The following is a 17,042-nucleotide window of genomic DNA, read 5'->3' as shown; positions in this document are numbered from 1 at the left end:
CTATGGCAATTGTTTTATTGCTTTTGAATTACTACAGTAATATTGATAAGGCACATTCCTCGTAAACCCAATGGCAATGGATGGCAAAGAAGAGAGTAGAAAACCAAGTGTAATCAAGAGATTAAATCACCAGATGTCCTTATTTACCAAATGACTGAACCCTCACACCAGAACTTCATTAAGGGCCAGTAAAGTGAGGAACCATTCACAATCTCCTTCATCCTTGTTTGGGGCCACAAGCACTAACAGCAAGTCCCAATAATATCACAGGTGGTAACGAGTTGTTATTGGACATATGTTCTGCCTTTATCTCAACAACTGCGCTGTATTTATTTACGTTTACCAGTTTACCTGTGGGCCTCATCCACCCCCCCCCCCACCCCTCGTCCCCTCATCACCCACTCAGTCTGTCAAGGAGGCGCCGGCCAGTTTGCGGTACTTAGAGGAGCAATTAGAGAGAATTTAAGCTCTTATTTTATCAACAAGTCATTATCCCTCTCTAATCACTGCAGTTCTGCGGGCGACACACCTCTGCCACGGCTCGCACTCAAGCTGTGAGGCTGTCACACCTGAGGCGCGCTCCTTTTATCACCTCCTCCAAGGAGTTCCAGGGAGAACTTTACTGGCTCCAAATCCGGCTACGAAGGAGATTCAGCGGATCGTCAAAGTCGTGTGCCGAGTCCCATATTGAATCTGCGGATTCAAGACCGGAGGGAGATGGTGGCGTCCTTTGCCCATCCCGCTCGCCGGAGTCGGACGGATCAAACGTACCCAGGGAGGTGGTGAGCAGATTGCCGTGCCTTGGAGCTGCAGGTCCAGATGCTGGCTGAAGGGGATTAAGTGACCTTGAGGTGGTTGGAGAGTCTGCTGGGGGATCTGTGGTAATGGGTAAGTGTGCTTGCTGTCCCCCCGGGGTGAAGACCATCCAGCCCTCCTCCTCCGCCCCTCCACCCGGCCACAGGCCCCATGTCCTATCAGAGGACTGCTCCACCACAATCCGGAACTGTGGGGAAATTCATCATTTACAATATTCTTTGTTGACAGAGTAATTTATAGGAACACATCTGAAGTGCTGCTTTGCTGAAGAAAGGCTGACACCCAAATGTCCGGTCAGGGATTAAGAATATGGTATAAAGAAGCTATAAAAAATGTAAAAGTGTGATTAGGTTATGGTTAAGGTTATGTTTAGGTTGCAGTCTGACTCTGGATGGCCAGCTTCTGGGTTCAAACCCTGTTGTATGCAGTAGTTATCCTTGAGCAAGATACACTTAACCTCTACCTGCTCCTCGATAACTTGTTTTTTACAAATATTTATTGTAAAATTTTAGAAAAAAAAAAAATAATAATTTAAATAAATGTATACATTGATGGCATGTCAGGTAAAATCATGAAATAAATACAAGGGAGTTCCAGAGAATGTGTTGCAGAAGTTACATAAAGTTCCAGCCTTCATGCCGTCATGGGTTATCCATGACCGAACTATTCATAAACAGAAAGATGCTATGGTCAACAGTGGAAGAGTGTGGGAGGGGATGTAGAAATTCCTAAAGAACAATGAACATATAAATGCAATGTCATCTGCCAGGGAACTAAATGACAAAATTACTAATTTTCTTTACTTGAGAAGAACTATAAAAAGCTAAATAGCTTGTACTCTGGTATTTAAAAATAATCCAACGGTAGGCTATATACAATTGACCTGGGGACAGTGTGGAGGTTGGCTGAGTTTTTGCCTGTTACAGTTTTTGCCTGTTGCGTCAACACGTTTTGCAAAACTTGGCTCATTGTGTCAAAACTCAACACACAAGCAAATAAGACAAGACAACACTGGGAAATATACAATTCGCATCTATGTCAAATTGAAACTCTACTATCGAAACCTATCAAAACAATCCTTTGTCAAAATGTCACTCTGATGACACTAGTCTACCTTATATAAAACACTGCAGTCTTTCATATTCACTGTTTTTATTCAGTTCCACAGAAGGCACGTTTTCACAACAACCAAAAAATCTAATACTCAATACTGTACATTGCATTATGGTACTTGCCCACATGCCTGCAGAAGAGGCATGTGGGCATGTGGTTGGCGATTATATGCGCGCCATCTCCAAGCCGAAAAAAAACAAGAAGAGTAAGGGGGCAAGTATATGACTTCAAATAGTTTATGGTTGGTGAACCAAAACAACCCGATGGAAACTAGCATTATCCCAGACAACAACAAACCTGGGCTGCTCTGGTCTGTCCTGTTCAGCTGCATCATGAAGTGCATCTATAAATGTGATGATATGTTGGGTATTGTAGGGACCTATTTTTGCATGATGGTGCAGTTACCCTCGAAGGCTTATGGCGTCACACAGTGAGATATTTCCCCCGTTTCAGGTGTGTATCTAAGTATCAATTACCAAATGTGTTTTGTTTTTTTGAATATATGTGTTTTCCCAATGGTACGCTGAGATTTCATTTGAACTAAGTGTCTTATGTATGAAATAGTGTGTAGTGTGCAGGAGCAAGTGTGTTGCAGAAAGGAACAAGTGTATTTCACAATTGCAACTAAAGTGCAAAGCAGCGCTTTTGTTTAAGGTATGGTTACATGTGTTTCAGGTACAGTAACAAAAACTTGAAGTTGTGTTACTTTGGTCTAAGCATGTGTCTATAGTGTTCAAGCAATTTGCAAAAACTGTAATCTGTTTTTGAAGAAGACTTAACCTAATAGTCACACACAGACACCGGGACAACCCAAAACAAGCCATGTGGAAGTGACAAAATATATGTTTTTTCATGGTTTATCTTGGAGTGGTTGGCTAAATGGGGCTAAAGTATTGAAAGATTCAATAATATTAATAATAGTTTTTTTTTTTTTAAGCGATACTGAAAGCAACAGAATTTCTTTGGGATTTCATTCAATTTCTTGAGAATGAATGTCAATCTCAATACCATGGATTTGTTCATTCTAAAATAGGAGAATGTTAAGTTGTACGGTTCCCCCATTTGTTTTACTGGACATTTGTTCAATGCTGTAACATAAAACTTTGGTCACGTGGTAATATAATGTATTATTATGGTTTCTCCTTCCCTCTCTCGCCACGTCTTTCTCGCTCCCCATCACCATCTTCCTGCTTCCCCTCCAACCATCTGCTCTCCATTAGCATGTAGTTATTGTTTAATTAGGCTCTTCTCCGGCTATAAGCGCTACAGAGTTACAATAAGCACCTGCTGAGTCTCTGCTCAGAGCTACCTACCTAGCTAGTCAGGGGGTCATCCTCCACACACAGCTAGACACAGCTGAGTCCCCCAAGCTCGCTCGCTCTCTCGCTCTCTCTCTCGCTCTCTCTCTCTCTCGCTCTCTCTCTCTCTTAATCTATCTATCTTTCTCTAGTTTTCCTATCTGTCTGTATCTCTTGCTTCCATAATCTCTCGCTATCTCTGCACCCTGCTCTCACTCAGCTCTATTACCCTCTTGTTGTCTGTCTTTTGCTCTTTGTCTCTCTCTCTCTTACACACACGCACACACACACACACACACACACACACACACACACACACACACACACACACACACACACACACACACATAAACACACACAGACATGCATACACACATACACACACACACACACACACACACACACACACACACACACACACACACACACACACACACACACACACAGAAACATAAAAAACACAAATTGACATAAAAAGACAAACACACTCTCAATCCTCTCTCTGACAAACACACACACACACACACACACACACACACACACACACACACACACACACACACACACACACACACACACACACAACAGGGGATCAAGTGGGTGGGCAGCAGGCTGCCCTCACCATCTTGTCCTGATCAATAATTAATGGTGGTTATAAAGAGGGGGTCCTGCACCTAATGGCAGAGATCAGATCTACCCATGGATGCAGGCTAGTCTCACTCAGCAACTAAATCAATACAGTCATTTAAATGCACATATATGTCCACATTTTAAAACATACCGTTTTGGTTTAGAAGTCTTTGAATGGAGTTTTACGTAGCCTTTTGGCTGTAATCTACCTCTCTTACTCTTTCTCTTTGATACATATATATTTTGTATACAGTATATATTTTGTTGGTTTTGTGTTGTTTGCCTTGTTAATATGTTTTCTTTGCAATTTTACACAAAGAGCACTCTATTAATAAGGATCATTGCTGTTTGCTGGGAGAGAAATGTGGTTAACATTATTTGATTGTTGTGTTGTGTTTGTAGAAACTTCTAAGAGCGTCTTCTAGAAGCAACAACACAAAGATAAAATGTAACTTGAAGAGAACTATTTCAGGGTTAGTCCAGGTGTGTGTGCCTGTGTGTATGCGTGTGTGCATGCTGTGTGTGTGTGTGTGTGTGTGTGTTTGTGTGTGTGTTTACATGTGTGTGTTTATATGTGTGTGTTTAATACGTACGTTTTTTTCTTTTTAAAGTTGTATAGTTTCCTTTTATATATATATATATATATATATATATATGACAACTAATATATATATATATATAAATGTTGTGTGTGTATATATAATGGGTTTAATGCGGTTTATGTTGTGTTTTTTTAGCTCTGGTTTATATACGCACGTTATGTTTTTATTGAATGTGTGTGTGGGTGGATTTGTGTGTGTGTGTGTGTGTGTGTGTGTGTGTGTGTGTGTGTGTGTGTGTGTGTGTGTGTGTGTGTGTGCGCGCGTGCCTGCAGTTGTGTGTGTGTGTGTGTGTGTGTGTGTGTGTGTGTGTGTGTGTGTGTGTTTTTGCACTGCAAAGAGAATATAAAAATGTCGACAAAAGACACAATAAGAAAAAAATTAACGGTCGACTCTTGGTTTGATGAATATTGAAGCAGGTGCTGCGCAGAGGAGAATTTCTAATCAGCACTGTGTTGGACTTTGTTTTTAACGACAACAATGGAAAACTAATTAAGACTTTTTAGGACGGGGTGGCATGCTGTATGCCAGTAATTAGTCTGCAGGTGCACAGGGAAGCTCCTGGCCTCAGCGTCAGTTAATCCTGGCCGCGTGATTGTGTTATGGCCCCGCGCGTATGAACAATGCACCACATAGATGTAGCGTGTCTGCGATGACGCGTCACCCGCGCACGCCAATTATCTTTATGGAATGACGTGGAAACAGGTGGCAGGACGGGGGCCGTTGCCTCCACCAAATGAACTTTACTATGAAGTAAATTATTTTGCGACTAAAATGCATTTTTTTGATTTTCTTATTTTGAAGATTTGTTAAGGACGATTTCAGTTCCTAGATCAGTGTAGAATCAACCAACTGCCACAACCATTGAAAAGCTTGATGCTGATCCTGATCTTTATTCTTTCTGCCAGAATCTCCTTCGCTTCGTGTCTTTCTCGTTTTTTTGCGTGTAAATTGGCGTGCGTGTGTCTCGTAGCGGATCCTTTATGTGCCCAGATCCCCAACACGTGCACATACAAAGCTCTTGGCCGGACCGCCCGTCTGACTGGAGGAATGGAGGGACAAATAAAGGACTTAACCTAAACCTCTTTGGAGATAAAAAAAAAAAAAAAAAAGACCCACAGAGCATCACAGATTGGTTGTCTGGTCGGTAGAGTCCCCACCAACCCTGCACGTGGCCCGGGAGGAGCCTCGAAATGAACAGAAATGTATTTAACAACAGATGCAGAAAATAAAAGCTTTGACATGTAGTTCGTTAAATGTATAAAATAAAAAAAGTATAAACGGACTTACGCCTATAATATAAAGGATAAACACGTTACAAATAAATCGTATACTTATTTAAATAGAAAATACAATGTTTTGGGTGTGCTATATTATAATTGCCTTTGCATCGTTGTTTTTATGTGCCACGAGAAGGAACGAGAAAGACGTATACGCACGCGCGCACACACGCACACGCACACGCACACACACACACACACACACACACACACACACACACACACACACACACACACACACACACACACAAAGAGAGAGGTCGGAAAGAGAGAGGGAGAGCGAATGAGAGAGAAAGAGCCCGAGAGAAAGAGAGCGAGAGAGAGAGCGAGAGAGAGAAAATGAGAGAGAAAATGAGTGAGAGAGAGGGAGAGAGAGAGAGAGAGAGAGAGAGAGAGAGAGAGAGAGAGAGAGAGAGAGAGAGAGAGAGAAGACCCGATTCAAATGTAAGCATCAAATGTGAGATCCGCCTGCTGTCGCGCGCCCTCAGTCTAAAACCGTTATCTTATTAATGCGTTGCGAGTCCATTGTCCTCTGATGCATGCACGCATGCGCGGAGCATCCTGAGCCTATAAACCCATTAGGCCCCAATTATGACAATAGTTGCGCGTGGACCTGCGCATCCTTTTGTTCTAGCTTTGTTTTGTTGGGGTGTTTGCGTTTTTCTTTGGTTTATATTTCCTGAATGACTGTGGTGAATACACTTTCAGATAAATATCAAGTCAACTAACTATTATATGTTCTATTATTTCTTCAGAATCATATATAGGCCTGAAAGATTAAAGATAAAAGAGCAAAGGAAACAGATGTTTTTTTTTTAGAAACGTTATATTTTTATTTCGTAGAAAAATGGCTGTCAGCACCAAAGTTCCGTTGTAAATAGAATAATAATCTCTCTATATACAAAATACAATTTCATATGTCAAGTGAGCAAAACAAGTCGAATAAATAAAAGAACAACCCTAGCAAAGTATACTGACGATCCACCCACGCCTCTTGACGATGGTATTGAGTCTTTGAATTGAGTGAGTGTGTGTGTGTGTGTGTGTGTGTGTGTGTGTGTGTGTGTGTGTGTGTGTGTGTGTGTGTGTGTGTGTGTGTGTGTGTGTGTGTGTGTCTGTGTGTGTGTGTGTGTGTGTGTGTGTGTGTGTGTGTGTGTGTGTGTGTGTGTGTGTGTGTGTGTGTGTGTGTGTGTGTGTGTGTGTGTGTGTGAGTGTGAATACATAATGCATGAGGGGAGCTCCTTGTTTTCTGATGGCCTTTCAGTTCGTTGTCAAAGCGTTGAAACCGAATTTCCACGCTCGTTTTTCTGCATTATCACTCATTATCACTCTACAAATTGTAAGATTGACTTTTCACCTCGCTCTGCAAAAACAAATCTGTCTCCTTCTCTGTCTTTGATTCATAATACTCATCTAATAGAGGACCGAGGTCACATATTTTGTGGACTAGTTTGCGCTGGGGGAAAAGTGCAAAAGGTTTTGGAGAAAATACAAAACACACAATACAAACTATATATATAAAAAAACAGAAATTAAGTTATTCTCATTAACAATTATTGTGTATAGATACAAGTAAATAGCAAAACAAATAAAATGAAAAAAATGTGGTGTAAAAAAAAAAGCCATCGAGTGGCCTTCCGTAAGGCAAACAGTGATTTGTTTTTTCTGTCCATTATTTTCCCTTCTCTCCCTGGAGTCTTGCCGGCTGCGTTCTGACTCTCTTATCATGATACCTATACGCACACGAAGCGGTCTGCAGACTGTTGATCCAGTCCAGCAGTCTGCAGCCTTCCTTCTAGTAGACAACGGGCACGAAGTGGCTGTGGTAGCCGTAGATCGAGTCGCTCTGCATGAAGCCGTAGTCCTGCGCGCCCTCGGGGCTGCTCGGGTTCGAAGTGCAATACGCCGGGGATGAGGAGGAGGATGCCGGGGATGAGGAAGAAGAGGCTGGGGAGGAGGAGGAGGAGGAGGCGGAGGCGGAGACGGCGGAGCTCCAGGAGCAGGCTTCGCTCGCTGGATTCTTCTCGTCGGTGATGCAGCTGAGGTTGGGCAGCATCAGAAGTGACATGTCCCCGTTGACAGGCGGAGCCCTGCCGGCCGCCTTGTTGCTCGCCTGGAGGTCGGCGATGCGGATAGTCTCGGACAGCGCCCATATGTAGTTATGCGCGAAGCGGAGTGTCTCGATCTTGGTCAGCTTGGTCTCGTCCGGGAAGGCGGGCAGCACACCGCGCAGCGTGTCCAGCGCGTCGTTCAGGTTGTGCATGCGATTGCGTTCGCGGTCGTTCGCTTTTACGCGCCGGTTCTTCTTCACCACAATCACTGTGCCATCGCCGCGTGCGCGACCCCGGCGCCTCTTCTTCTTCTGCTGCTGCTCAACGTCTCCTTGGCCTCCGAGGTGGAGGAGGCCGCCGACGTCGCAGTCGGACAGGGAGCCGGGCTTCCCGGTGCAGGAGGACGCGGGGGACTCGGAGCGCATGCTGCTGGAGCCCGAGTTCTCGTCGTCGCTCTGCGCGCCGTACGAGAAGTCACAACTGTTGCTGTCGATGTCGGAGTACACGCTGTCCATCGTTAGGTTGTGCGTTCTGAAATAAGTTAAAAGAATAAGACATTGTTAAAAAAAACAGGTCTAAGTTAAAAAAAGAAACACTCGCATTTAAATGACAGCAGGGAGATGTGTAGCGGATAAACGCGCAGTGTTTGGTATTCGAACCTACCTCTGGATGATAGTGGTTGAAGTAGGAAGTTTTCTCGCCAGCAGAGACAGAGTTCCCTAAAAGGAAGGTTTTTTTTTCCTTGGTGCGTAAAGAGTAAAGTATAAGGCACGCGTCTTTGCGTCTTTTTTTCCTTTGCTCTTGATTGAGCTCGTGCTATCCAGTGAGCCTGGCACACGACTGGCCTCACTCGTCTTATATACCCTGGACGTACAATAACCCTCCCCCCCCCCCTCCCTCCCTCCCCCGCTGTGTGTGTTTGCGTGTGTGTGTGTGTGTGTGTGTGTGTGTGTGTGTGTGTGTGTGTGTGTGTGTGTGTGTGTGTGTGTGTGTGTGTGTGTGTGTGAGAGGGATGGATGAATGGGGCGCGTCACGTCTGCCCCGTGCCGCCCGCACCGCCTCATTAGCATAATGAAGCGTGCCTGTAATCACCGGCAACCAATCAGAGCGTCGGGCCCGCTGCCCGGCCACGCGATCAGAACTGTTGCTGTAGTGTAGACAGACCACGCCCACTTTTCCAAGTTAGAAAAAACCTGTATACTTAAATGAAAGAAGAGCAAAAGAGGGGGGAGAAAACCCCGGGGTCGCATGTCCGGGGACACGCTCCAAACACTGGGGGGGGGGGGGGTTCTGCAATCTCCTCCATCTCTAAGTTTGCCTCAAATATTTTTTTTTTCTTCTCAACTCTTCTTTGTCAAACAGAACGATCTCCGTGTACTTTTTTTTCATTGTTTTTACACTGGAATATATTTATCTTGTTTTATTATTACACAAACACTAACACGAACATAGAACAAGACAAACGTTCATAATTGCGGATGCAAAGTACGAGAAGAAGACATCAGCCGATTGTTCCCCTAAAAACTCCGACTGCATTTTGCAGTAGAATGCAGTAGAAACTCGATAAATACAAAAATATTTCATACTTTTCGGCTTCTATCTGGTCTTTCTCACGGCCGTGTGTGTGTGTGTGTGTGTGTGTGTGTGTGTGTGTGTGTGTGTGTGTGTGTGTGTGTGTGTGTGTGTGTGTGTGTGTGTGTGTGTGTGTGTGTGTGTGTGCTTGCAGGGCAACAGTTTAACTGCCACACTGGTCTACTGTTTAATTTTGATATGTCTGGATATTTTTAAAGAATGATCTATACTTTTTCTCCACACAGTTTCTCCACCCATCCTTCTTTAATATTCACGCCATTGTCGGATGCGGCCATTAAAATGTCCGACCAATGCATTGACCAATTTTCTCTAAGTGTTTTTAAAGACATCTTTATGAGACAGCCATACCATTTTCTATTAATTATTCAATTTATTCCATTTACAGCATCTCGTCCCTCTTTAGAGAAGGTGACCGGGGCCACTATTTAGAAATAGTTTGTCCAGGGACCTGTGGAGCTTTTCTCCGCGTCCCATTATGGCGAGTCGGGGGAACAGTCATTTATAAATAATTACACAATGTTTAGAGTCTTCAGCCATGTATAATATATCAAAGCGATTATAAGGTGAATTGTTCCATTGTGCGCGTCTACCCCTCACTTCTTTTCACTTCTATACACGTTGTCCCTCGTCCAAATTCGGCTCCTCTGGGCCTTTGTGCTTGGTTTGTTTCTGCCTGAGCCACTCTATTGGCATTATTCTTATTCAAATAGTCTCGGGCTGAACAAAACACGGCCCGTCTCCCTCTCCTCCGCGGAGTCACACACAAATCAGCCCGCACCATCTACCTGCCCATATGCCCACTTATTTTTAACGCGCTTGCGTTCTCTATACAGCAGTTTACTGAAATATATTTTTGTTGTATCGTTCGCGCATGCCGGGGCTATAAATTGCAAACCGAGGCGCTGATTAAACAAATAATGGTTTCTTTAGAGGGAGGAGAGAACAGGACTTAAAGACACTTCACACCCCACGGGACCACCGTCCCGAGTCTGCCCCGCCACGCGGAGGGGGAGGAGATCCATTTTTATTATTACAACCACCAACTTCTCTTGGTTAAATAAAAATCACTTCAAAGACGCGCAACAGCTTGACGGGCTTTTAATTATTTTTCCCCTGCATGTCACGGCCCAGGCCGACGGATTCCGCTCGTTGCTCTATAAAGCGATAAAGGTGTAACTGTTTTACAACTTTGGTTGGCTGGATTTCGACGTGTTTTTTTCCAGCTCGTGTGTGTGTGTGTGTGTGTGTGTGTGTGTGTGTGTTTGAGCCGCTCAGCAGCGACGCAGGCACGTCCTTGTTCTGGGGTGTAGAAGGGAGAGAAAAGGGCCTTTTTTCTGGGGGAGCAGAGGGGGGAGAAAGGCCGTCTTCTGTCCACACTTGAGAGGGGTTACCAGGGCGATGCTCTGACAGGATTAGGCACAAGTGCACGAGATGTGATTGCATTTCAATAGCACGAACACGTGAGAAAATGAAACAGAGGAATTACACCCCCCCCCCCCCCCCCCCACAACCACCACACATCCCCTTACAAAAAAGTCCCTCTCCCAAGAAAGTAAGCATAAAATATATAAATCATCATGGATTCCCATGACGCCTATAGGCCGAAAAAGTAGGACAACAAATCGTATTAGAGCGATTTTATTTAAACAATCTATTGATAGGCCTACCTAATCGAATTTAATCACACATACAACCTGATTTCATGCTTGCTGTTGGAATACGGGAGAAGGGGTTGTCTGCTTTATGAATTTGCATGGCAGGTGCTGAAACGGCTCCTATTTTGCAACATATACAGCAAATGCAAGGTGCAGCCATCGGCTGGTATAGGCCCATACACACTATCCTAATGCCTCCATTCAACTACACTGGACGTGTGGGGAATGGAGTCCGTCCATTCTTCTGCGGCCCATTCTCAATTTATTTCATATCTATTTATGCAAGCTGAATTAAAATTCAATTTTGCATTTTGCCAAAGCATTAATCCCCGGGTATTAACGCGATTACTGTCCGAGAAAGATCTTTGAGTCAGAAAGTCTCGTAGGAGTTTTCAGATGGTAATCCGCGCTCTAATCCTTTCCCTTGGCGTTGAGGCAGGCCCAATGCCAGCCACCCCCACATCCCTCCACCCCCCGATAGAAACTCAAGCAGCGAGGAATAGGCCCATTACTTTTGAATGGTAATTAATTCCTTACTCCAGTGCCTCGGTTGTAAAGGAGATACCACTCTCACGTCTCAAAGCGCTCCTTCATCTTTGTGAAGGCATTAGCGGGAGAAAAAGAAAACAAAATCCGCGCTTACAACTCACCCTGACACAAAAAATATATATCTTCCAGAAGTTGTGTTTCAGCAATCTTGCTGTGTTGCGTTTCTGTCGCAAAAGACCTCAAAAATGTGACGCACGCAGCAAAAGGCCTCCCAAAAAACAGTAGCATAGGCTACCTTATATACTCTAAATGATATGAGAAGTTGTTGATTTTATTCTCTAATTTTATTATTAATGATAATAATAATTCAAAGATAATATTTTAATACGAATTATTTTATTATCTTGTACTAATATAATTAATTAAATAATAATAATGATTATTATTATTAGTAGTATTATTACCTGTTTTTCATGATTCACAAAACCACACATATTTTCTCATATATTGACTATTATGTTCAGTCAGGAAACAAATCATTGTCTTGCATTCATTTTCCCCACCAGCACGTCTTCCCGTGATTCAAATAAAAAGTGGATGTAACTATACAAAATATATAATCACAACCCGTATGGACAACCACAGAGCGTATGTACGCATATCGCCAGTGATACAGGGCTGGCATGAAGCGGACAGTACACAGCAGAGTGCTCCTCCTCCCCCTGGCCTTTGGGTCCACCCCTAAGCCTCTCCAAACAAGGTACAGAAAGCCTGACGGAATACAGTGCTTTGTGATGGCTGTCTGTGGATATGGATATCTTCCCCTGGCCTGGCAGGACCTGTTGTGCGGGGACATATTCATGTGATGGAATCTGAATGCAGATGGCACGGTGGCATTGTGGCCCCGGGGCCCAAACCCCTAGCGAGGGGACGCTGGGTGAACCTGGGGGCCCCATCAATCAGGTGTCTTGTCCCCCCCCCCGCCCTCCCTTCCTCTCCTCTCCCCATTCACTTTGTCTGCACTTATTTGCACAGGGGGCATAATTTACCTCTAGTTTACCCTGCGTTAGCACCCACGATGTGAATGGCCGTGCCAGCGGGGCCTTCGGGTGTCCCCTGTTGTCATGACGACCTTTCAGGAGGATGGGGAGATGGGTTGGAAGGGGGAGGGGGGGGCTGTGTGCAAACGATGGCCCCCGTACAGGTTAAACTGTTGCGGTGCAGACAGCTGATATGTATAGTCATACTTTAACTGGGTCATTAATCCACCGCCACAATTGGACTCATCCGGCGTCTACGACTGAATACACACCACCGTATGGCCCATATGCCCCGGGGAGGGGGGGGGGGGGGCACTACATCACACCGCTGTGTACACAAGTGTGTGTGCAAGTGTGTGTGTGTGAGTGTGTTTTAACGTGAGTTTGGATGTTTATGTCTGTGTGGGCATGCGTTTGTGTGTGTGTGTGTGTGTGTGTGTGTGTGTGTGTTTGAATGTGAATTTGAATGTCTGAGTGTGCACATAAGTGTGTTTGTGTGTGTGCATCTATGTGTGTGATTGTTTGTGTGTATGGGTGTGCGGGCGTGCGTGCATGCGTGTGTATGCGTGTTTGAATATCTGGATGGATGTAAATGCATCCATTCTGAACAGGCTGCAGGTTTTGATGTTACATGTGCTGAAGGCGCTCATGTGATAGGCATTGATAAACTGAATGGGTGAGGACTTCTAGGTGTGTCGCCATGCAGTTTTCTATTCAGAAAAATCTGCATTACCTTGATGACATCATCATTCATAATCAAATTTGAAGTGTGAAAGAGAGTCAGTATTAAATTAAACACTTGTCAGAATGTTGTGTGTGTATTCGTGTGAGTGTGTTTGCTGATGTGTGTTTTTGTGTGTGTGTGTGTGTGTGTGTGTGTGTGTGTGTGTGTGTTAAATGTCTATGCATGTATATTTGAATGTGTATTAGTGTAGTGTGTGCATTTGGGGATTGTTTAGCTTACACTGGTGCGACTGCTTTTTCTCTGACAGGGGCGGTCTAAGCCCCCTGGTTATGTTCTGGGTCCCTGCATGACTGAACCCATCCAGGACAAAGCTCTAATGTAGGCCTGCGCCAGAACTTCCCACTTACCAGAACGTCCCACCTACCAGAGCTCCTCCGCCTGGGTTGTCTCCTGTGCTTCCTTGTTGTGATCTACACCCCACAACAAAGTCCCCCATGCAGCAGTGTATGTATAGAGCGAGGTATAGACGTGTTGACAACAGCCCTGTCTGCGTTCCCCCTGCTCGGGGCTTTGCAGTCCCCTTCCTCCCTTCCTCCTCCATGGGTCTGGGCTGTAGGTGAGAAGGGCACTGCTAGTGCAGCCCAGGACTGGCCATATGGTTTGGAGTGCAATAACTTGAAGCCCATGGCAACAATGGAGTGATTGAGGAAAGGGGAGGATGAAGAACGGGGTGGGGGGTGGGGGGGGAGCTTGACTCGACAAAGCTGCGAAAACTCCCTTCTTTCAGCCTAATGAAGCTGTTGTCTGGGTGGGTTGGGTGGACGAGGGGGGGTAGGAGGGTGGGTCGGCCCTGCACGTGATTTGTCATACAATCTGAATCTTTAGGAGGTCCCAGAGAAAGACCTCCCCTCCATATGTCTGCTTCGTTTGCATCTGAAAGCTGCACACTCGTAGAGTAGGGAGAGAGACAGAGAGAGAGAGAGATAGAGAGAGAGAGAGAGAGAGAGAGAGAGAGAGAGAGAGAGAGAGAGAGAGAGAGAGAGAGAGTGAAAAAGAGGGTGGCAAAAAGAGACACAGAGATAAGTAGAGAGAGAGAGCGAGAGAGAGAGAGAGAAGCAGACAGAGAAAGAGAAAATGACAGGAGTTGGTGATAGTGGAGGAGATGGAGGTGGTCTTGGTGATGGTGTTGTTTAGGTGGAGGTGGTCTCTCTCGTTTAGGTGGAAGAGAGGAGGAGGTGGAGGAGGTGGTGGTGGGTCGTCTGTGTATGTGGTGGAGGGGGAAGCAAGGTAGTGGTGGAGTTGAGTAAGAGGAGGAGATAGAGGGAGGGGTGGAAGTGGAAGAAGTAGTGGGAATGGTGGTGGAAGAGACGTGGCGGTGGGAGGGGTGGTGGTGGAAGAGAGGAGGTGGCGGGGGTGGTGTTGGTGGTGATGGAAGAGAGGAGGTGGTGGACGAGATGGCATAAGCTCCCCTTGCTCGGAGTGGATTACTTGTGTGTTTTGGGGGCATCTGTTCTCCTGTCCGCCGCAGCGGGGCCATCATAGACAGTGTTGAGAGTAGAAACGCTGCACAAATAGCTCCATAGTAGGACACATCAGTCAGCTAATGTTAATGTGGACACTTCCACAATGACAAAAAGGTTTCTCATTTCTTATTTAAGATTCATACAATAATGACTTTACAAATTGAAATCAGGCAAATACTTAAATACTTAAATAAATAAGCAGAATAATACAAATATTCACAATTAAATCCATGGTCTGCTAGCAAGAATTGACAGAACCACCAACCCTTTATCAAAACAGTATAAATAAAGAATATATTTAGATTTGTAGTATGTTATTCTTATTATATAGTTCTCCTGTTTAGTGTATTTTAAAGGGCATTAAGTAAGCCTTCCACTAGCAGATTTAACGACAGAAATGTTGGATTTTAGCTTGTGTATTTCATTGTATAAATTAGCACCTGCATGTGGCTAATGGGCTTTGTGTATTAGCCTTTAGTTAATGTTTTTCTTTTAGATTCATATATATAGATGCTGATTTCCAGCGGCCAAACCAATCATTTCTTCTAAACCTTCTAGCCGCAAATCACAGAAAATGATTTTAACAATGAATGATCATGTTTTTTTGTTTTACGAATAATGCATATTTCTGCATGTCTCCAATCCAAGCCAGCCTGGTGTGCATGAGAATGCGTTGGGTGTAGGGAACAATGTGTTGTTATTCCAGAGGGTCGGAGATGGGGGTGGGGGGTTAACCAGCCTACTCCCTGCATCTGATGCTCCCAGTGATGGAGATGATGAGGAGGATGATGATGATGATGGTGATGATATACAGGCCCACGTCCGACACACACAAGGGGTCGCGAACTTGTGGCATTTCAGGAGACATCTGTAGTGCCCCATCAAGGTTAATGACATCTCTCTCTCTCTCTCTCTCTCTCTCTCTCTCTCTCTCTCTCTCTCTCTCTCTCTAAGAATGTACAGCCCTTTCGTCCAGCCCACCACAGAGCAAGGGGGCTCTAGCTCACTCCCTGAGGACTCTCTGTCTTATAGGGATTGGGACCGTCCCACTTGTTTTGTCTTGTTGTCGTCGAAACAAGGCATCGGGCAGCGCCACGCAGCGACCCCTGGAGAATATGAGCGGACATCTGCCCCATGCGCTCATCAACATGCATGGCCTGCGCGTCTGGGGGGAAGCTGACCAGCACAGCCACAATGGAGACGCGGGCTGATCTATGGTCGCCGCAGCCCTGTGCTGCACTCCTCTTTATTCCCCTGCTCTAAAGGGGAGGGCTGGCACTGACACACCAGCCCCCGCTGAAGAGTGGAAGTTATGGCGTGTGAGGGGGGACCTCCTCTGGTAGATGACATGGGCCCGAACCCCCCTACTACTGCAATCTCTCTCTCTCTCTCTCTCTCTCTCTCTCTCTCTCTCTCTCTCTCTCTCTCTCTCTCGCCCAGTCCAGTTGCACACACACAAGAACACACACTTGCACACCTAAACAAATGCACAAAAAGACACAAACACACACACACACGCAACAACATTCAGCATGCACTCAGTCAAACACACCCACACACACAATACAGCTTGCACACACACACACACAAAACACATGCATGCTAGACACACAACAAAGTTGTTTTTCAAAAGGGAACTTGGAGGGGAGATGGAAGATAGGGATAGAAGTATGTTAGGTTGAACGACGGTGGACAAATATTCTGTAAGGGCATGGTGGGGTCATGCTGATGTTACAAGTTACCAAGATGAGGAGATGCTAGACTAACAAACGATGCTTTATAAAGAGAGAGACAGACTGGAGGTTAAAAACAATTAAATGGAGCATGAGCTCCTCTGCACTAGGAGCAGTCTTCACTGTCCCGTTCTAATATCGCCATCTAGTGGTACACACTGGTCATGTCTAGTGACCCGACCGTGTCTGATGAAATAAACACTGCGCTACTACATCCAGTCGCCTGAATGTCCAGTCTCTTGCGACACTTTTGTTGGACAATACATCCACAGCAACGTATCCTGTCTCAATATTATTTAAATAACATAAGAATACAATGGGACAATCAACTACTTAGTCTAGGCTATAGTAAAGTATGTGACACCTGTTAGGTTGCGTTGTAAGATAGTGAACATGTAGGATGTAGTTTTTTGTGTTATTGTTTTACATTTTCTACTTTACATTATTATCCTTATAGCATGCCGTGTATTACAAACGGTATAACGCTGCCATCTGCTGATCAGGAAACCATACTGATCATGCCGTTAGAATAAATTC

General features: G+C 44.9%; 1 protein-coding gene across 1 annotated transcript; it reads right to left on the bottom strand.

Moving 5' to 3' along the window:
* Positions 1–7,531: 7,531 nt before the first annotated feature.
* Positions 7,532–8,302, bottom strand: neurog1 (neurogenin 1; the record flags this gene model as incomplete). Its single annotated transcript, XM_084469642.1, has 1 exon — positions 7,532–8,302. The coding sequence occupies one exon, from the start codon at positions 8,300–8,302 to the stop codon at positions 7,532–7,534; it is 771 nt and encodes a 256-aa protein (XP_084325768.1).
* Positions 8,303–17,042: the final 8,740 nt, after the last annotated feature.

The sequence above is a fragment of the Micromesistius poutassou genome (genome assembly GCF_964030765.1).
Source record: "Micromesistius poutassou genome assembly, chromosome: 6".
Classification (NCBI taxonomy): Eukaryota; Metazoa; Chordata; class Actinopteri; order Gadiformes; family Gadidae; genus Micromesistius; species Micromesistius poutassou.
This window is presented reverse-complemented; position numbering and strand designations above follow the sequence as displayed.